This window comes from Gossypium hirsutum, chromosome D04 (genome assembly GCF_007990345.1).
Source record: "Gossypium hirsutum isolate 1008001.06 chromosome D04, Gossypium_hirsutum_v2.1, whole genome shotgun sequence".
Taxonomy (NCBI): domain Eukaryota; kingdom Viridiplantae; phylum Streptophyta; class Magnoliopsida; order Malvales; family Malvaceae; genus Gossypium; species Gossypium hirsutum.
Window position 1 is genome coordinate 35,923,307 of NC_053440.1, and position 22,171 is coordinate 35,945,477.

General features: G+C 32.1%; 3 protein-coding genes and 1 non-coding gene across 13 annotated transcripts; 3 read left to right on the forward strand and 1 right to left on the reverse strand.

Moving 5' to 3' along the window:
• Positions 1-3,170: 3,170 nt before the first annotated feature.
• On the forward strand, positions 3,171-3,279 carry LOC121216545 (small nucleolar RNA R71). Its single transcript, XR_005912725.1, has one exon. It is a non-coding gene; the product is annotated as a small nucleolar RNA R71 (small nucleolar RNA).
• Positions 3,280-8,393: 5,114 nt separating this feature from the next.
• On the forward strand, positions 8,394-11,236 carry LOC107899239 (uncharacterized). The gene is made up of 4 exons (XM_016824893.2): positions 8,394-8,843; positions 9,741-9,963; positions 10,079-10,158; positions 10,974-11,236. Exons 1-4 carry the CDS (start codon positions 8,782-8,784, stop codon positions 11,224-11,226), a joined length of 618 nt encoding a protein of 205 aa, XP_016680382.2. The 5' UTR covers positions 8,394-8,781; the 3' UTR covers positions 11,227-11,236.
• A 3,103-nt stretch (positions 11,237-14,339) lies between these two features.
• Positions 14,340-20,892, reverse strand: LOC107899237 (heme-binding-like protein At3g10130, chloroplastic). Of its 10 annotated transcripts, none has more exons than XM_041091337.1 (9): positions 20,439-20,862; positions 20,270-20,356; positions 19,098-19,168; positions 18,915-19,016; positions 18,720-18,824; positions 18,401-18,536; positions 17,899-18,008; positions 17,699-17,802; positions 14,340-14,727 (listed from the first exon to the last, which is right to left on the reverse strand). In XM_041091337.1, exons 1-8 carry the CDS (start codon positions 20,659-20,661, stop codon positions 17,728-17,730), a joined length of 909 nt encoding a protein of 302 aa, XP_040947271.1. In that variant the 5' UTR covers positions 20,662-20,862; the 3' UTR covers positions 14,340-14,727; positions 17,699-17,727. The 10 variants fall into 10 exon arrangements, with proteins under 10 accessions (XP_040947271.1, XP_040947268.1, XP_016680380.1 ...); XM_041091334.1 differs by having other exon boundaries at positions 17,699-17,814; XM_016824891.2 differs by lacking the exon at positions 14,340-14,727 and adding an exon at positions 17,461-17,624 and having other exon boundaries at positions 20,445-20,892.
• Positions 14,389-14,853, forward strand: LOC107899238 (uncharacterized). Its single transcript, XM_041091410.1, has one exon. The coding sequence runs from the start codon at positions 14,389-14,391 to the stop codon at positions 14,851-14,853; it is 465 nt and encodes a 154-aa protein (XP_040947344.1).
• Positions 20,893-22,171: the final 1,279 nt, after the last annotated feature.

Below are 22,171 nucleotides of genomic sequence, written 5' to 3' on the forward strand. Positions count from 1 at the left end.
CTCAGAATATCAAAAAATATGATATTGGACTATACAATTGTGACTATTTCATGACTTGTGCCCAATCTAGATATAAAGGATAAAAGGATATAATACATGAAAAATTTATCACAGAAAGTTTATTTCGAATTACAAATTCTTGTAACTTGGGTAACAATGATGCATTGCTAGATGCCACTCATTGCTTGTAACATTAGAAATGTTCTTGTATTACTACTAACGTAACAAGAGCTTATAGGGTCACACCCTATGGTTGAAGCGAACAGAATCCAAACACAGTTTGTATTGTGTTTAGCTGTCACATGAATTAAATTATTTATTGAATTAATTTAATTTGATAGTTAAATATTGAACGCATTATATGTACAAGCTTTTTGCACACAAATAGAGAACATAGTTAAAATTAATATATGAATTTGAGTCATATAAAAATATTAATTGAATATATTTTGCCAAAATTATTAAAATAAATAGTTGTAATAATAATTTTGATTAAAAATAAAAAAATGGAAGTTAATATTCTTTTGGAAAGAATATAATGTTTTAATACTTTCCATATGTTTCTCTAAAAAGAAAAATGAATAATTCTATTTTTATTATGTGATATTAAAGAAAAAGGAATAGAATCCCTGATAGTATGTATGTTACCAAGTAAAAGAAAAAGAGGTTCTAGCAGCCAATTTTAATGATTCTCTTTGAAAAGTTCAAAGAGAGTTTTTTTTTATGTTCGTTATCTGACTGGGAGGACTACGTAGAGGTCGAGACAATTTTTTTGTGGCTTGGGATCGACATTACGCAAGGGAATCAGATTGAAAAGGTAGGGAATGCGAAAACTTGAAGGTAGATCTTAAGGGAGAGGTGTGGCGGCTAGAGGAGAGTTTTTGCTCTTATTTGGGTGTTTGAAAGGTGTGTTTTCATGCTTATAACCAATGGGTATAAAAATACTTCTGATGAGTTTTAAGCCTGATGTGGCCCCAATTTTAGCTGAAAAACACAAGCATGTCGCACCATAGCTTGTGCATGGTGTGGCACAGCATCTTAAAATCACCCTCTTTGGCTTTGAAGTGCTCGTGTCGTGCCATAGCCTATGCATGGCATGACACGACATGGCAGTTTAATGTCCCCTTTGCATGAGGGTCGTGTCATTCCATGGCCTCGGCATGTTGCAACACGACCTTGCTTCTAGCCCTTCGAGATGTGTCGAAGTGCTCTAGTTATTCATTTTTGTCCCTGATTAGCTTCTTATTATCCTATTTTGTCCGAAAACCTATTTTCTCCTAATTCTAACATGCAATTACACAATACTTATCCTAAAATCTAACTACAAATGAAAAATTGAAACTAATTTACAAAATTTAAAAATTTATTAAAGTTCAACGGTTTAACAAATATGTCGTGCTACCAGACTTGTCCGGTAGTTCCTTGAATTTCACCATTGACTTCAATTGTCATTCACGACCACTGTAGGGCTTCGAATCAATTCCATTAGTATCGAGATCTCTCCATTTATCCCTTCCTCTCGCATTTTGAACACCTATACTCACACAACTTGGAAAATACCTTTGATCAAAGTTGTTAGTGGTTAAATTGAATAAAACATAACACTCCTTCGTAACTAGCCCCTCACTTTGGGAATCATGGTCGTACTTGAACACTTCTATTTTGCTATTGATATTTATTATTAGCTTGTTTCGTTCGAGATCAATGGTCAACTTAGATGTGGCCAAGAACAACTAACCCAACAAAATAGAGATTTCCCAATCTTCCTCAAAGTCGAGGGCTACAAAGTCGACAAGGATTATGAATCCCCATACCTTAACTAATGCATACCCGAGTACACCTTTTGAATGTACCAAAGATCTATTGACTAATTGTAGAGTTATAAAGGTATTCTTTAGTTCCCTGAGTCTGAGTTTCCTATAGATCGATATGGGCATTAAATTTATGCTGGCTCCTAAATCGCAAAGGGCCTTGCTGAAATGTCGATCCCCTATCTATATTGGAATCATGAAGCTACTTGGATTTTTCAATTTTTGAGGTATCCTTTTTGCAATCAAAGCGTTGCAAAGGCATCAATGTTAATTTTACTCACCCTTTTACATCTTTTTATGTCGTGTCATGATTTATTTTAGGTACTTGGCATATTTTGGTATTTTATCAATTAGTTCTAAGAGCGATAAATTGAAATTAAGATATTTAAATAAATTAAGAAAATTTATGAAATCTACCCCGTCCCTCTTTTTCTTGTCCTCTAATCTTGTCAAAAATGGTACCTTCGTTGTGCTCGGCTTTGAGATCACTGGATTAGACATTCTTTTGGTTATCTTAATTGGCTCATTTTGCTCACCTTCCTCCTCCATGGGTTCGTCGACCTCTTCAGGAAAATTCTCCTCTTCATGGATGGACTCCTTTGGCTTTTCAAGTGCCTTCCCCGATTGTAAGGCGATCACCTTTACATGCTCCTTCTTATCTCTCCAAGGATTGTTTTCCGTGTTATTGGGGTGACTTTGACTGCTCTACTTTTGAAACATTGGCATTAGTTGACTCATTTGATCGCAGAGGCTATCCATTCAAGATTCGAGTCGTCCACATGTAGCTTGGACTTTTCGAATGTTTGTATTCATCATTTGCATCTCCCCTTCTAATCGATCGAATTGCTGACCACATGCAGCATGGTCATTACCCACGGATCTTTGTTACAATGGTGGAGGTTGGTAAAGAGAGTTTTCTTGGGTTTGTTCTTGATTTACACCTCCTTGGTTGCCTCTCCACTTGAGGTTCGGATGATCCCTCCAATCGATGTTATAGGTATTTGAATAAGGATCTAGACCTCTATTACCGATGTAATTTGCTTCTTTTGGTTGGTTTTCAGAATATTGCTCCGCTCTCATTGGCTTAACGATCTTTTCCAAACAATTAAGCTTATTTAGGATTTTCTGATACCGGTCATCTTATTATCTTCGTTTATAGATTTTACTGTTGGAAGATTTGATTTATATTTGAATATTTCATTGGGACACATGTACGAATTCATAGCCATGTCATATAAGATTCTGTAGTCTCATTTGTACGTATATAACACAATAGATCCTCCAGTCACTTCATTTAAGTTGGATCTAATATTACCAAAAACACTGTTGTAAAATATCTAAATTTGGAGCCACGCTTGCAATCCGTGGTGTGGGCACTTCATTAGTATTGACTTGAAATGTTCCCATGCTTCGTATAGGGATTCACCTTCGTATTATTTAAAATTGGCGATTTCTCGCTATAGAAAATTTATAGAGGAATTTTTTTGCTAAATCATCCCATGTGGTGATGGAACCTGGTTATAATGAGTTTAGCCAATTAGTCATGTTATTTCATAAAGAGAACGAAAATAATCAAAGATGCACAACATCATCATATACCTTGTTATAATTGAAGCTATTGCAGAGTTGTAAAAATCATTTCAAGTGCTGGTTCAGGTCTTCCACCATGTTCCCCTTGAATTGCATGGTATTCTGGATTATTTGGATCGTAGTCGTCTTTATCTTAAAATTATTAGCGTTGATCATCAACCTTTCGATACTACCTCGCACCACATCTAGTGTTGGTAAAGCATATTTGCGCAACGTCCTTTTCTCCATTGAGACCTCTTCCTGGATATTTTCTTGTCGCTTCTATGGATCTTCAAACAATGGATTCTCCCGCGGTAACTTAATTGCCATAGGTGGATTGGTATTCATCACTTGACGATTGTGCCTTAGTAATTGCTCTGAATATGGCTTGATTGGGGTACTAGAGCTTCGGATCATAAACAACCTAGAAATTAAAAAGAAAAGAAATAAAAAAAATTGTACCTATAGTATTTAACTTTCCTATTTATCTTATTAATTGTAAAGCTATTTTCTAAATTTAATGTCAAAACCTCTCTAGAAACGACGCCAACAACTTGACCGCCATCAAACGTGTGAATGTTTGACTACAAAATACTACACCAAAAATATATAAAATTAAAGCAATGGCGTCCGCAAGTATACGGGTCAAAATTTAATAATGTGTTACAACAGAATACATGGAAGTGTTCCTAGGATCATACCTAATGGAGGATGGATTAATTCTATTGAAAACCTCTTTACAATAATAAGTCTAAATAGTAATGGTTAAATTCTATATTACAATGGATCATAAAAGAGATGAATATTAGAAATTAAATAGCCAAAATAAATTATCAATAAAATAAACACAAATGAATAAGTCAATTAAACCAATCAGGAAGATTAACTCAGTTCAAGGGTTATAATTAACTTTGGGTTAGGTTTATAGGGTGGATTAGCTATTAACTATTCAATTATTACCTCCCAACCTCTAACTGATTAACAAATTGGTTGGTACTCTCTTATTTCTTGGCCTTAGTTTCTCAATCGGTATGAATTACAATTTACTTGACAAAACTTATCTCTAGACCTTGTTTAACCTATGATTACTACTTAGGGTTGTCAAGTTTAGGGTTTAGGAACTCATAATTTAAACAAACTAATCCTATCAAAAAACCCTAAATCCTCCGTTAATCACGTCCCTATACACTCTTTAATCACCCCTAATGGATTTAACCACTCATGATATTCATAATCTCAAACTCAATAGAATTAAACATGTAAACAAACACTATTAAATTGGAAGAGAGAAGAGATTTAGAATAATCTTGATTCGATGTCAATTGAAGCACGAAGTAGAAAATCCCTCGATTGGAATAACACGAATCATCACTTGTGAAGGAGAAATAATTGACTACTTCAATTAAAAAATAACTATTGGATCGGGATTGCTTTCAAGAGGAAAGAACAAAGTGTTTAAGAAAAGAAACAAAAACTTAATCTAAATTCTTCTCCAAAACTACTAGGGTTTTTGGATGCGCCTAAGAAGACTTAGTTACATCAAACCCCTAAGGTTTTATTTATAGGAGTGTTGGCAGCTCAAATTAGGTTTCTGACATGTCCAAAGTCTTCGTATAAAGTTGACTATGTAACGACCCGATAGTTAGGGGAGTTGGATAGTGCATTCTCGGGACTCCATTCCCATAAATCAGACTCGTATTATTAGAAATATTTACAAATTTAGATGTGTAGTTAATTAGATTTTGGTTAAGTGAATTTGTATGAATTAATAGTATTTACAGTATAAGGATTAAATCGCATATAGAATGAAGTTGAATTATAGATTAAAAATTAATAAAGGGATTGAAGTAGTAATTATCCAAATGCTTAATGTGGTAGACGACATTAATGGGGTATTATACATATTAGTTTAATATATATAAGTTATATTATAATTAAGAAACTAAATTTAAAAGTATGTATATGTATTATATAATATATATTATAAAATAAAAGAAATTATAATAGTATAGTAAGTGGAAACATGCAAAATTAAGAAAGAAAGAAAGGGAGAAAGGAAGAACCACACTCGGCCATAAGGGTTTTTAGGTTTCAAACTTCAATTGGTTAGTCAATTTAGTCTATTTTTTCTTGTAATTTTTATATTTTTGGAATCCCAGTGTTAAGTACTACCCGACCCATGTCGAAATTTTAGCAATTATTAAGATTTTAAATGTTGTTAATGTTGAATAGTTTTAGTATTAGGGATTAAATTGATAAATTTTTAATCTAGAAATGGAAAAGGATTAAATTATAGAACAAATTGTAAATTTTGTGTATTGGGGACTAAATTGTGAAAATTTTGAAATTTAGTGGTTTAATTGAAAATAGGGAACTAAATTTAGCTTAAAATGAAATTAGTGTAAAAATATAGGATTAAATGTGATGAATAAAGATTAGTCTTGGTTTAAGGACTAAATTAGAATTTAAGCAAATATTGAGTAAAAATTTCAAATATTCAATGTGAAATTAAATTATGTTGTATTGATGTATTTTAATTGTTTTAATTCCGTAGCTAACGTCGTACCAGAATCCTCGATTAAAATTGAATATGTTATGAAATGATATGGTGATATGCATGAAATTGAAATAATGATATATGGCAAATATAAGCTTAGACAATAGTATGTTCATATAATTCAAATTATGAATTTTTGTATCATTATATCTTTAATTGTTCGGATTATAGAAATATCTCTAGGTTTTCCTCAGCGTACGGTTTTGGTTTTTCCTGTGCGTAGGTTAGGTACTTCTCTTTTGATCGCTGATTTAGCATCTAGCAATGATCCCGATTTCAAATGTGGTGATGTTTATCTTTTTGTGTTGGAATGTACCTAGGATGTCTAGTTGATAGTTATTTTGTGGATGAATTGTAAATGAAGTTATAAGTGTAATGTTGGTTTAAGTATATAAATGTATGTTTGTGTTTGAAGCCATAATTTGGCATGTTGGTTTGAACCAATCACTACACCAAAACAGGCTTTTAGCGGCGTTTTTAGTGGCGTTTGGACAAAAAAACGTCGCTAAAAATCAAGTATTAGCGGCGTTTTACATAAAACGCCGTTAAAGACCGAGCACAGGAAAGCGCCGCCAAAGATGGGCATTAGCGGCGTTTTCTCGAAAGACGCCACTAAAAAACTAAGCCCAACGGTATCGTTTTCGACCTTTCGGGGCTTTTAGCGGCGTTTTTGAGAAAGCACCGCTAATGCTCGGAGCTTTAGCAGCGTTTTTGGAAAAGCGCCGCTAATGCTCGGGGCTTTAGCGGCATTTTCTAAGAAGCGCCGCTAATGCTTAGGGCTTTAGCGGCGTTTTTGGAAAGCGCCGCAAAAATATTTTATCTGTCTATTTACTATTTAATTTGTTTATTTATATTAATCAATTTATTTTTAATTGAATATTTTTTTAAAAATGGTTAAATTTGAAATAATGACACGTAGAAATAATTTCAAATAAAAAACGTAGAAAAATATTTGTTAAAAATGGAAAAATTAAAATACTATTATTTAAAATAATTTAAAAATTTTTAGGGTACATGACTGATTAATTTATATATTAAATAATTTCATATATAATTGTAAAAGATACGATAGTATTAATTTTAAAATATTTAATTAATTATCATTATAGTTTAGGGTTTAATATATATGGTTTAGGGTATATGGTTAATTTAGAATTTAAGGTCGGTTTAGGAGTTACAATTTTAAGGTTTATAGATTATGGAATTAGGGATTCTGGTTTAAGGGTTGTGATTTAAGGGTTAAGGGTTGGGGTTAGGGATTTGGGTTAGAGTTTAGGGTTTAGATTAATTAGTATTTTTTTTAATTTACATATTAAATAAGGCTTAGGGTTAGTAGTTAAGGGTTTGGGGTTTGGGGTTAAGAGTTAGTGATTTAAGGTTTAGAGATTCGAGGTCGGGTTAGAGTTTAAGGTTTAGATTAATTAGTATTTTTTTAATTTATATATTAATTAAGTTCTTATATAATTGTAAAAGAGAGGTTAGGGATTAGGGGTTTATGTTTTATGATTTAGGGTTTAGGAGATAGGGGTTTAGGAGATAGTTTAAATTATTTAAGAGATAATAGATCAATGTTATATATTAAATGGTTTAGGATTTAATGTTTACTTTATATTTATTAAATGATGAAAATTATACAATTAATTAATGTTTTTATATTTAAAAATATTTAATCTAAATTTAGATTAAATGGTTTAAACCATTTGATATATTTAAATATTAGATTTAAAAAATTTGATAAATAAATATATTGAGTTTTAAATTTGAACTATGAAATTATAATTATCTTTTATTTAATAACAATTTTCCATTTAAATTCAAATATGAAAATTTTTAGTAATCCTTTTTAAGAGTCGAGTTTAGACATAAAAATTGATCTCGACTCAATTTGGGTCAATTCAAAGTATTAATTAAGATTTAAGATGCTTTTAAGTCAACAAATTAAAGCTTCCATGTTGAAATTAATTAAGGGAATGTAAACAAGAAAAAAGAATGCTTCATGTGCATATTTGATAATTTAATTATCTAAGCTTTAGCTTATACTATAAAAAGAAAGTTTGATGGGTGTCTTTGTTTAACAACAGACAATATTATTGGTCTACTTGATTTTGTTTTTTTCTTTTATTATTATTATTATTTTATTTTTTAAATGTAAATTTAAATTTTTATCCAAATATTTACATATTTATATTTCAATTTATCTCATTTTTTATATAATTTATAAAAAAAGTAGTTTAATTTGAATTTTACTTTCCCACAAAAAAATTTCAAATTTGCTTACTTAAAACATTAAAATATTAAAATAGTTATTATTTAATATATAAAATAAAAAAATTTTAACAGAGCAAAATTGTTCAAAATAACATAGTAATACCGGCGTTTTTAAAAACGCCGCAAAAATTATTTAAAAAAAAAAAGGCGCGTTTTATTCCCAAATTTCTCCGCCTAAAATCTCCAAATTAAAGGAGCTCCGCTACTAAAGCAGATAAGGTTTTTGAAATTCCTTTTGTGCTTTCTCTTTGTCAAAAAAGACTTTTATTCTGTTCGGTATTTGTAGGAAAAAAAAAAGATAATGTTTTTGGTATTTTTGTTTTCGTTTTAAATTTTTTAAGGAAAGGGAGATTAAGAAAAAGAAGAAAAAGGGGAAAGAAAAATGCTCCAACTATGGGTAATTTATCCCGACTTTACCCTACTTTTTAAACCTTGGCATGAGATAGGCTGGTCTCCCAATATTTCCTTGACCGAAGAGAGGAAAACCCTAATTTTGTCTCTCCCAAGAGACGAAAGGAAGGGAAAAATGGTGTTTTACTTCAAAGTCGGGCAGAAGCTGGCAATTACATCATTTTTATGGGTCTTGACAAGTACGAGAACGCGGAGCTCATCAAATATGGCTTCATCGAAGATATCTGGTAATTTCTTATTTGAATTATTTTTCCAGATACATTGAAAAATTTTGAAATTTCGCATTGTTGCTGTAGAGGAAATTGAATTAGGGCTTTTTTTTTTCTCCTTCGCCCTAATAACAAAATAGAAATAGAGCGTGCTGGTAAATGGTTGGATGGAACTAATAAAGGATAAGAAAGCAATTCTGGCTTCTGCTGGTAAATGGTAATTTTAGCAGTACTCTTAACAAGTAAGTTATGGGTCAAGGATTTAATTTCATGATGAATTTGTGTGAGTGGGATCGGGATTTACTGGAAGTATTCCTGGGGAATTTTGCGCTGCTCATTTAGTTGTTAATTGGTTCTATTTCATTTCTTCTTTGCTCACTCAATCCCAAGGAGAAAAGAACAAATATTAGAATATGTTTTTATTACTCATGATGTGATTTGTTATGGATAACTCTTTGAGGTTTGACTGTATCTGGAATTTGTTTTAGCATCTTCTTCCATCACTTGCCCTTCATTAATGTGCTTACATTGTCGGTTATTCAGGCTGCTGTTCATAAAGAACCAATCTTTTCCATTCCTGGAACTGCAGCAATAGTTCAGCATGAAATTTTAAATAACAGAAGGCATGTATTAACTAAGGTAAATGTGGTATTTTAACTAAGATTTTGTTTTTGGGATTTGCAGAACTTCGTCTACTGCTAGAGAGTCATTGTTTTGCAGAAAGATGTTCTATTCTATTATGTTCTGTTGTGTGAAAAGTAGAAAATTGTTTGTATGTGATAGAGTCTCGTTTGTGTTTGTTTTTAACCCAGGTAGTCTCGTCTGTGTTTGTTTTTAACCCAGGTGCTTTTATTCTGCTATGCATTTTACACATATGGTTTGTAATTTGATATTTGTTGTTTCATTTTTGTTTAGGTACAAGAAGCTCCTAAGCTCAGTGGATCTTACAAAGGACTTCTTCCTCAGCTATTCATACAATGTTATGTGTAGTCTTCAAAAGAACTTGTATAATAATGAACCAGGTGAGGTTCTTTATGAGACCATGTTTGTTTGCAATGAGTTCCTGACCCGAGGAATCAGCAATCACCTCAAGAATACTCTATGGACAGTTACATTGGTGTATGGCTTCTTTAAGCAGGTTAAGGATGGATACTTGGCTAATTTTTTTTATTCATTTTTGTTGTGCTTAATGGATGGATGGTTATAATTTCTTTCTAAGCTTCATAGTTTGACATTAGGGTCTGTGAATGTAGGCATCCTTTTCTGTATCTGGAAGGAGATTCAAACTTTTTCTCATTGCAAGACGATCCCGTCACTATGAACCTGCGAAGAGGTAATCACTTAGGAATAGTTAAAAAAGACGCAAGTATTGAACTAGTGACTGGAACACATAGCTATATACAAATGAATAAGATTTGGAAAAAGAAATGTGGTTTGCACGGCAACTGCCTTGCATATATTGGAGCTTATGCATTGATCTATTCACCTGTTTAATGTCATGCATATATTGTTCGCTGAACTTGCACAAGTAAAGCAAGTAGCACATCATACTGCACTTCATTTTTCATTAACATAATGCATAAAATTTTAGGGAGTTCAGATGTCCATCCTATAGTCACTATTGTGTATTAAAGTTTATTGTTTTAGTGTACTAATGTTAGAGCCAGAAATTTGTCCGCCTGCTTCATTTTTCCACAATAAGGTAATAATTCAAACCGCTTCCTTGTTGTGGGAAACTGAAATTGCTTGATACTGGCATCATTTAGTATATACGTCTCCTTCTCGGCACAGAAGGTCTCGCAGGGATCATTCTTTGGAAAGAGAGAATCGTTCTAGGCATACGAAGTCTCCAAAACATGCTAGTTCACGTTCTCCTTCCCCCAGGACAAAGAGGTTGAGGAGACCACAGGCTGAAAAGGAAGTTGAGAAAGTGGAGAGGGAGTATGAGAGAAATCATAGTAGGGGTAGTGAGAAGAGTACACATAAGGAAAAAATTGAACATACTTATGTCAGACATGCCTTCATACCCATATCTGACATGTCTTTATACTGGCACCTAACACTCATACCTAAGTCCGAGTAACATGGTTCTTTTCTTTTTCAAGGTTATAAATTGTTTAATAATAGGTTCTTTGTTTTCTTAAGCAGGGATGATGAAGATGATTCTGTTGCCAAGATGAAGGCAGCTGAGGAAGCCTTGGAAGCAAAACAAAAAGTAACAAATAGCTTGTCTGCTACCTGTTCTTTTTTTTTTATCATGTTTTATAATTTTGTGACAAATTGTTCTTGGTACTCTGAAGATATTTATGCAAAATTACCCTATGATTCTATTGTATTTGTACTGCATGGCTGCACCATGTATTTCTTAACTAGCTTGATAAATTTTATGTGTGGTGTTTAATTTTTCGTTATTGTCTGTGTAACTTGTAGCAAAAACCTATATTTGAGCTATCTTTCCATTGCTTATTTTAGTTTTGATTCTAAATTTTTATTTTTACTTTAATATTTACGACAATTTGAGTTCTAACTTTTGGATTTTAATTGTGTTATTAATTTATTATTTTAAATTCTAAAACTAAATTCATTAATTTTTATATTTAGTTTTAAAGTTAAAATTTTCATAGAAAATTTAATTTAAATAATATTTTTTATTTATCCTTAAAAAGTATATTTAAAGTTTAAATTTAAAAAATAAAACATAATATAATATTTATCATAAAAATAAATATTATTTGATTAAAATAATTTTTTTAAAGATTATGTTTTTAGCGGCGTTTTTGCTAGAAGCGCCGCTAAAGGTTTGTTCTTTAGCGGTGTTTGTGATAAAAGCGCTGCTAAAGGTAGTGGTCTTTAGCGGCATTTGTGGGAGAAGCGCCGCAGTCTTTAGCGGCGTTTGTGGGAAAAGTGCCACTAAAGGTCAAGGTCTATCGCGATGTTTGTAGGAGAAGCGCCGCTAAAGGTCAGCGTCTTTAGCGGTGTTTATAGGAGAAGCGCCGCTAAAGGTCAGCGTCTTTAGCGGCGCTTTTCCAAAAATGCCGCTAAAGACCTTAACCTTTAGCGGCGTTTATTTCAAAAAACGCCGCTAAAATTAGCGACGCTGTCATTAGCGGCGTTTTTTGCTTAGCGGCGCTAAAAAACGTGAGAATGCTACCCCATGACACATTGCATGGGACTTGGGTTGAAGTAGAAGGAGGAAGTTTCTGGCAGTTTAATGTTCTACATTATCTGGTGGTTTATCCACACTTCTGTTCCGGCGGTTTGAATGCACTATAGTGGCTTGACCACATATATTTGATTAGCATTTTAACTGTATATTAATAAGCCATTGTTGCCGGGCAACTCGAGGTGGTGGGTCATCATTGTTAGGAAACCCGAGATAACTTTATTGGTGTGTTTTGGATGGATGAGTTCGGAAAGAGAACTCTATTCTGGTGTGTAACGGAGTTTGGGAAGACTGTTTCTGATAAATATGCATTATGGTCTGTTGAAAAATACTGCATTTACATTAACATACATCTTCGCTCTACTCTATTCTGTTCTGTTTTGCTCTGCTCCGTTCCGTTCTATGCTGTTCCATCTTGTTTTGTTCTGCTCTGTTCCATCCTGTTCTGTTCTACTCTATTCGGTTCTGTTCTGTTTGAATTGCGTTGTTCTGCTCTGTTCTATTTTGCCTTGTTCTGTTGTACTACCTCTGTTGGAACCTTTGTGATACTCTAGATCTGTTTCGTACTGGTTATACAACTATTATCAAATGCTTGTGTTACTATGAATTATATATCACATTCTGTTTATTTGTATTTGAGTTTGGTTACACGCGGTGCTTGGTGACTCACCCTTTGTCTTACTTTTATTTGTCAAGAATGCATCTGATTTAGGATCGGGCGGCGTGCGGGAGCTCGTACTGTTTTGCACTGAGATAACTACAATTTAATCCTTTGGATTTGTAATCTCTTTTGAACTTGTCTTATTTTTCTTTTTATAATCTCGTCAGTATCTGCCAAGTCTAAAACAAAACTACAAAATCATCTAAATAAACTAAAATGAATTTCTGGTTTTCAAAGTTAAAACTCTGAAAAGAAGTGCATTTTTACTACGTTGGTGTAACTCGTCCAAGTTCAACTTAAACTTTTAGGCCGAGTTTAGAGTGTTGAAAATTTTTTAAAAATAATTTTTTTTTCTAATTTTATTTTTAATATGCATATTTAATCATATATATATATAGAATATCGTTTTCCTCTTTTGTCAAAAGAAATTTTCAATATAATTGTAGCTAAAACCTACAAAAACATCCCACGAAAGTTACATATGCCAATGTTGTTGGCTCAGCTCTCAGTTTGCTCCCTCAGCCTCCGTCACAGCATTAGCAATGTCCGAAGTATAAGCAAAACAACTAATAAAAAATAAGTTTTGTATATGGATGCTCATATTTAGAAAATACATGTAACTTAATTTGAAACAAAAAATTTTCAATTAAAATGATAATTTTAAAAAGTATAAATTAAAATATTAATTTATTAATAATAAAATTTATTGTAAATATTAAATACATGAAATTATTTTTTATTTAACAAGGACAATTATGTAAAGTATCGTTACATTCACTTAAAAATATTTAAGGAACCAAATGTGATAATGCAACTTTTTTAGAATTTTAATCAATACTTTTCGTGTAATACTGTAACTTTCGCTTTAGACCAAAAAATAAATAAATAACTTTCCCAAAATTTTAATCAATACGTTTCAATATATACTAAATTTTTTACAGTCAGACAATTACATTTTAAAAAATTGCATTTCATTAGAATTATAATAGAAAAACACGAAATACTATCTTATATTCATCTTGAAATTATTAGAATTTGTAAATAAGAAATATTAATAAAATATTTTATAGTGTTATGCTACATGAAATAAAATATTTTTTAATAAATATTTTTTCCAAACATGAAGAGCCAAATTGCAACTTGTTTACCTATCTCTACATATATATATATATATATTTCTTTGTTTTCTCCTACCTCACCTAGTAGTTGTTAAAAAATAAGACCCAATCCATAACCACATTTCAAACACTTCCAACCCACTCAAATAAACTACTTCAATTCATTCAAATTCAGCCTATAACTCTGAGTCTGCTCCATTAACTCAAAATAATTTTTTAGTCAACTCTCTTAAATTATAGAAATGAAATGATTTACCAATATAAAATGATTTAATAATATTTTTGTATGGTTTTAAGTTCGAAAGAAAAAATAATGTTAAAAGAATTTATCCCTCTTTAAAAGAGTTCAACCTAGTTCAATGTTCAACTTTATATTTAATCGAGATTCAATATAATTTGAATACCAAAAAGTCAAGCCCCCAGTCGTCTTCTTAATCCATCAATGGGGTCCAAAGAAAGGGCAGGCATTGATGTAATAATTGAATGTTATAAGGGCATTGCCAAAATCACTTTGTTTAAATACCAACAAATTAACACTTCAAACATCCTCGATTCAGTAACTCAACCTTTCATGATAAAAGTTTGTTTCTATTGCAAGCAACTGCAAAACAAAACAAAGCCATGGGGAACTGCTTAGCTCAACAACAGAAGCTAATCAGAGTTATGAAAATTGATGGAAAAATCCTTGAATATCAACCACCCATCAAAGTTGAACAAGTTTTATCAGACTTCCCTGCTCATGCTATCTCTGATACATTCTCTGGCTTCCACCATTTTCAGTCTGATGCTAAGCTGCTCCCCGGCCACCTATATTACCTTGTACCTCTTCCATCAACAGCAATTAATAAGAGCAAGGAAAAGAAGGTACGGTTTTTGAATCCAGAAGTGAATGATGATGGTAAAGGAAGCCATGGTGTCGTAAGAATTAAGTTGATAATCACAAAGCAAGAATTGCAGGAGCTGATTCAAAAACAAGGAGTTACAGTTCAGGATATGGTGTCTCAGATACACAAATCAGATGCTATTGGTAACAGCGGGGGGTGGAAGTGGAAGCCTGTTTTGGAAAGTATAGATGAAGTAAACTAGTAAAGCATATCACTCTTTTTAGCTAGAATTATCTTAAATACAAAGTATATACATATACACACATATATGAAATATACTGCAACAATGTCACTACACAATATATGATGTCTCCTGTATGAGAATCAGCACACAGAAAGATGAGTACTCTTGAATCGAATCCATGCCCTTTGTGACCATCCATGACTTGTCGTGTTTGACATCACTTAAATGGCTTCTACCACTCAGTTAAACGAAGAAACAAAGAATATCGATCACTTCTGCTTAAACTAAAACAAAATGCACAGGTCTTTATTACCAGGTCTCAGACACAAAGAGCTAATTACTAGTCGGTAAAAACCCCGATCAAACAGAAAATATTCAAAATCTCAGCACCCTTTTATGTCAAAATAAGAATCAAGTTTCATCAATGGAGTTCATATTTCACCACATTGTAGGTAACTTAAATTAATATGTTCCACAAAAAGAAGTGATTACTAGATCAAGTCTCACCTGCCAAGTCATTAAAAGAACATTTCTAATAGCCATCTCACCATAAAAGCAAGTTTGAAAAGGAAAAAAGGAATGCTGGCAACTAAGATATCCTTTAGAGCCTAACCTACGCTAAAACAAGTCTAGTTATCTTTTCTGCAGTGGTAATTATTAGGGTTATGGTAGTGCATCTACTGCTCCACCCATGATAGCATTTGTGCTTATTGCTCATAATTAGTAGGCAATGCTTTCATAAACTGATAGGGCAAGTCAACTTGACCCAGTAAAAGAATTCATTATCTGGTGCAGGAAAAGCTTAGGGGAGTTTTGCTTATGTGGCATTGGCCACATTTCCAACACTAATCAAGCTCTCAGTTTGCTTCTTCTAAGAGCACTGGTTTCTGAAAATAAACCTAAACTATATCATGAAAACATCAATAGCTAATAAATCATAATAAAATTTAAAATTTAAAAGCAGAAAGGTTCCAAAAATGAAGGTAAAATAGAATTTGATAAGATGTGTTCCATGTCATTGCCACACTCTGGAAGTTGAATATATTCACAAAATCATTTCAAATCATCATAAATTTTGGCAACAAAAAATAAAACGTTCTATGAATGAAAGACTAGATGCTTCTAAACATGGTCAAACGGATGTACAGAGACATCATCACAGATAAATTAATAAATAAACACAACCCTATTTTTCATTTAAACATCCAGAGCATGTCAAGCAAAGAGAAAAAAGAGCCCCAAAACAAGCTAGGAATAACAGATGCGGTACTCCATGAACAATATGCTTGATGATCAGCCGTCTTAACTGGCTCATTCATTGGGCCAGGCATGGCACTAAGTTTGCTGTACATGGCACTTTTTAACTTGCTGAGCCACAACTATTTGCATAGCGTCACCTTAGACTTTGTTGATAGATCTTTCCTCATTCAGGGTATATTCAGAATTTTTGTAGGATTCAAAGTATTGATTATAGACACTTCTGTTTCACTTTATCATGTAGGTGCAGTCTATGTTATTTAGATTCTTCATTTTCCCTAAATTATCCATGTTTGACATCTATATCAGAAATATATTTGAACACAACATTGGAGAATAATCCTCCAAATATGTGGAAAAAGTTTGGAAAAGAATTGAGCATATTAATGTCAAATACAGATCTATATCTTACCCATCAAAAAGTTCAATATTAAAAACCCAAAGATAGTCTTCTTCCACTAAAGAGGGTGTTCAGATTTTGAAACATCCCCACTACTAGGCCTGCAGGGAATGGTACAGTTAGGATACAGACTTGGTCTCCAGCCTAAAATGATTTTTATATGAATAAAATATATCTTTACACTACCACGATTAATTTTCATAGGTTTGGTTTATAAAGCGTAAACAGTCCTACCATGGGAAGAAAATGAAGTTCTCACCCAGAACTCTTTTAACAAGATTTAAAAGAAAAGCAGTGGGAGAACTGTTTGCAAGCATGATGACTTCATTGTAAGCTTTAAATGTAGTGGCCATTGACCAACAATGCATGTAATAAGGACCTCCATTTTGGGTAAACAGAATAGAAAAAAGAAATGAGTAGTGAAAAAAACAAAAGGAAGGTGAAGATAGCAGCCATATCGAAATTGTCTATTATTTATTCTTCTGCTAATTTTCTGGGAATTTGGAATTTGGAACACTTAAACATAAGTAAATGCTCCTTCTAAAGTGAACTAAAGCATATTACTATCGTACCACGATTTAGGTACATAGCGGATTACTTTGTGGTTTGCATTCCACAAATCTTTTTATTCTGCAGTCCAAGTAACCCTGAGGGTGCATATGGATCCTTAAGAGGCACACCGAGTATGGTAGGGGTGCCTCTAATCAAGGATTCTAATGCACCACGAATCGGACTTCAGCTTTATCACTTTCTCATGTCCAAAAGTAGTTCGAGTCCCAAACCAAAAGAGGAGGAAGCTAATTTCTAGTCAAAGTGCATCTCTGAATGTTGTGGAACTTGCACTGTAAACAGTCAGTATAGAACAGCTCAGCCACACCGAGTGTTTTTCATTTAAAGACATTCCGATCCATTGTTTTTAGAAAAGAAATTGCAATGTACTGTGACATATATGAATCAACAGTTCGAGATGACCAAAATCCAAACAAAATCTGCATTGTAAAACCACTAACCATCAACTTAGTTTGCTAGTCTTCCACTACTATATACATCAGTAGTTATGTCTAATTGAGTTCCAGAAGGATAACTGAAGAAATGTGTACAATCATATAGATGGATTGGTCACGTATACCACCTGGCCAGGCAAATATTAAACAAGTGTGTTACTGAGTTTACAGGGAAAACATTGCATATTCAGTAAGCAGATACCTCAGGGTTCTAGAATTCATTATCCAGAGCTATTCTTCCTTCTTTTCTAGTTCCAGTGCTATCTCATTACGGCGGGTAAATGGAAGCATAAATGGTGGATTGTACTGCAACCAAAACTATGGAGCTATTTAGAAAGGTATTCCCAGAAACAACTTATTTAGGGGCTGACTTCATTAAAGATAATTAACTACAGATCTGACCTGTGAAACTTCCACCGAAGCACCTTCTTTAACTCGAAACTCCCTGTCATTTTTCAGAGCATCTCTTAATCTCAATTCCCTTCGTTTAACTTCTTCATCAGTGACAAAACCTGGTGCAAGAACATGATCATAATTCATTAACAATTTTAGTTCGGGGAGCTTCACAGTTGAAGCACATAATTTACCAATGTCATGCTTTCTTTTTTCCTTAAATTGAAATAAACCGTAGTTTTCTGCTCTAAAGAAAAATATTTTACACAAGGTTAAAACGATATTTTAAAATTCGAGGGTCACTCCAATAAACAGTTACCTGCAACTATCTGAATCAAAATAAAAAACTGTGTGACAATATGCTTAGAACTTACAGATGACAACTCATAATTGTATTATCCATTAAAGTTTGCAAATTACTTGGGAAATCTTAACCTGATTCATTTTTGTTTTCTGGTGACTGGATAACAACAATTTGATGCCTTCGACTACACAGAGGCTAAGAACAAACCTGAGAAAGCAACAACTGCAACTACTTTCCTTGGCACCTCCTTGATCCTCACAGAAGGATCTTTAGGTAATGGCAGAGTGGAGCCATACTTGGATGGCATGACAAAAGACATCTGCCACTTATCTTGATTTTCCACCTAGGTCATAAGTTGTCAAACAGATAAGAACCAATTTAATGAACAATTAATTATATAGGACATGAAATAGTTGTAATGCATTGCAAGCCAATACAAAAGTAACTATGGACCAAATTTATAAACAACTAGAGTTTCAGAAACCCTTAAAAAGTTGGAGCATGCAATCCTAACACAAAAACTTACCTTCTTCGTTATCACAGGTGTTGTCATTTCCATCCTCTCCCCATCAGATCTAGTCCTACTTGTAATAACAGGGGTAGTCATCTCCATTTTCTCCTTACTAGTATTCTATAAGCATCAAACATCTAGAATAAGCAAATTAAAAGAGATGATTATAGAAAGAAAATTTTCCAATTTAAAGCAGAAAATCGTAACTACCTTACCAAACAGGTACTCAGCTAACACATTGAAAGACTCGGATGAACCATTAAAATCAAATCCAGTCTTCCCTGGCATTGTTGTCTCAGCTATAAAATAAGGCTGTAATAACAATCCTAATTCTCTTTAGATTGCACATAGTAAATATTAAACAAAAAACAAACCCAAAAGTTAAATGCGTACCTCTACTTCCCTTATCTCATACTTGTCTGTCCTATTCAAAACCTTAAACCTCACCGTCTCAAGATCAGGGACTGCACCAATAAGTCCATGCAAAAGGAGAAAATGTCAATAAAACAAACTAAAAGGTAAAAACTTAGAGGTGTACAAGAGGTGTCCCAGTCACAAAGCAATTTATTTTTGCTTGCCCAAGTCTAGCCTAAGTTGAAGTCGGCCTCAAGTCCGGTTAGTATTTAAAAATAGGGTAAAACTACCTTATTACTAACCTAACTATTAATATTTTTCTTTTTTGTCATCCAACTATGAAAAGTTATAAAATTGTCACCTAACTATTCAATTTTTTTTTCAATAGCTAGCTAACGGTGACAGCTTTTAAAATTGGCATAATAGCAACTTTAACCCTCAACTTTTACACATTATGTAATTTAATCTTTTTGGCAGTTTTTTTTTATGAACCTTCTACCTGAAAAGCTAAAAAAACAAATTTATCAACTAAATTTGATTGAAAATATAAAATAAAATAAAAACAATTAAAATTCTAAGAATAATTTTCATCTTTTATCAGTTTTTTAAAATTATCTCTCAATGTCAAAATAAAATCAAAACTAAAAAAAAAAAAACAAAGTACACCTGTAAATGTTGAGGGCTAAACTTTTTTTAATAATTAAAGACTAAATTGACATAATTTATAAATTTTAAATATTAAAATTATTATTATGTCAATTTTAAAAGTTATCGTTAGTTAACCGGTGACCAAAAATGATGAAATTGAATAATTCGGTAACCATTTTTTAACTTTTTCATAATTGAATGACCCAAAAAGAAATTTACTAACAATTCAGAAACCATTTTATAATTTTTCATAGTTGAACCATCAAACAAATTTTATTAATAGTTGGATAACTATTAGTCAAGTTTACCCTTAAAAATATTGAAAATACATTTTATATTATTATTTACCTATTGAGCTGGATTACAGAATCTCTGCCCAGCCCTTGGAACCATAAAGGGTTTAATATTTTCGTACAATTTTTTTTTTGCCGAGTACAGTTCTACTATTTGTCCATGAAAAAATCGCTACATCTTCACAAATTGCAAGGCGTTCATTAAACAGTACTAATCTTGATGCTATAATTGGCTAACATTAATGATTTAAATCCAATACAAAAAGTAACCTGCCATTAGCGCTTCCTCCAAGTTCTGGCTCTCAAACCTCTTCGGAAACACGTATTTTGCAGTCTCTGAGGCCAAGTCCATCAAAACTACAAGGAAATTATTTTGAAATTCAAAATTAAAAAATCAAAAGAAATGAAATTTTGGAATATTTGGAATTCGAAACTGAACATTTACGTCGTTGAGAGACAGAGGAAGCTTGAGAAGCGAGAGCGAAGACAAGGGAGATTCGAGCTTCGAACGCAGACATGGTTCGTCTCTGCGGCGGAGCTAAGGTGGTTGTTGTGCTCACCGTCGGGTCCATAGACTTGAGGCAGTTGAAGGATGGTGGGTTGATATTAGGGGTTAGGGTTGAAGAAAGAATTAGGGTTCTGGCAAGAGATTGAGCTGCCATCGATGGCTTTGAAAGGAAGCAAATGCTTTCTTGGAGGTCGAAATTATCTGTTACAGATTGTTGCGTTTAAATTTCAGCCGGAAAGAATAAATATATAAATTATATAAATAATACAATTTGACAATGAGACGGTTGGAGTTTTCCCGGGAAGGATTAGACCCATGAAAACAAGATACTAGAATTTTCTCTTTTAACTTTTCTATTCGGATTATCGTTTTTAGAGTACGCATTAGTATAAGAGAAGGATAAAATACCAATAAATATCGATTTTTTTAAATTACGAAAATAAGTTAAATTTTTAAATATTTACGGAAATAAATCCATTTTGATAAAGCATTTTTAGAAGAAATCTAAAAGAACACGTTTAGCTAGACGCTATGTCACCTATTAATGTGAAAATAAAATTTATAAAATAGACTTTTATATAGACCTAAAGTCTCATTTATCTTGTTTTTTTAAATAATATAGGATATGAGATATGTGTATATATTGACTCATAAATAGGTTTGCAGCTTATTCCTAGACAATATAGGATTGCTTTCTTTTAAATTAACAATATAATATTAAATGCTACACTATATTTTATAATTTTTCTACTTATAGAGTTTAAAAATTTTATTGATAATGTAACAAATGCTTTCCTTTTATATTTTAGTTTTTTTTAGAAAATTTTTACATGTCGATAATTGTATTTATATTTTGCATAATTTGTTATTATAGTTTTTTGAATAAAATTTTGTTCAAAGTGATGTGTTGAAATTCATCACAATTTTATTCATGATGTCAATTCATAATATTATTTTTTATTTGTTCATAGGATTATAAATTTTTATATATTCTACACGTTAATAATTCATTTATATAGATATAAACACATGTATTAATATTGTATTCACTTCATTTTATTGTTTAGTAATTTGATTTAGAGATTTAGGATTAAATTTAAATTCATTTTCTTAAAACTAATACACATGGCTTATACGTTATATAAACATAACTAATACAGTATTATATACAAAACTTTAATCTAATTTTTGGGATCGTAGAGTCATATTTTAGTATTAAACAAAGCATAAATGATTTGCTTGCTATTGTTAATTTCTTTGGCTCATAATTTCGGTTACTAGTATTTGGAATTGCAAGAAAATAAAAAAATTACAAAATATAGTGTAGCATTTAATCTTATGTTGTTAGTTAAAAGAGGAAGAAATCTCACATTGTCTAGGAACAAGCTGCAAATCTATTCATTAATTTATATATACACATATCTCCTATTGCTTAAGAAAACAAGGGAAATGAGACTTTAGGTCTATATAAAGTCTTGTTTTATAAGTTTCATTTCCACATTAATAAGTGACACCAAGAATTTAAAAAAACATTAATGCTGCCACTTTTTAGTGCTGATGCGGACTCTTTTTTTGTCAATATGCTAAAAACATGTCCAGCTTTTAGCTGCGTTTTACCAAAATGCCCATTCCCATAAATATTAAAAATTTGGCCTATTTTCTTA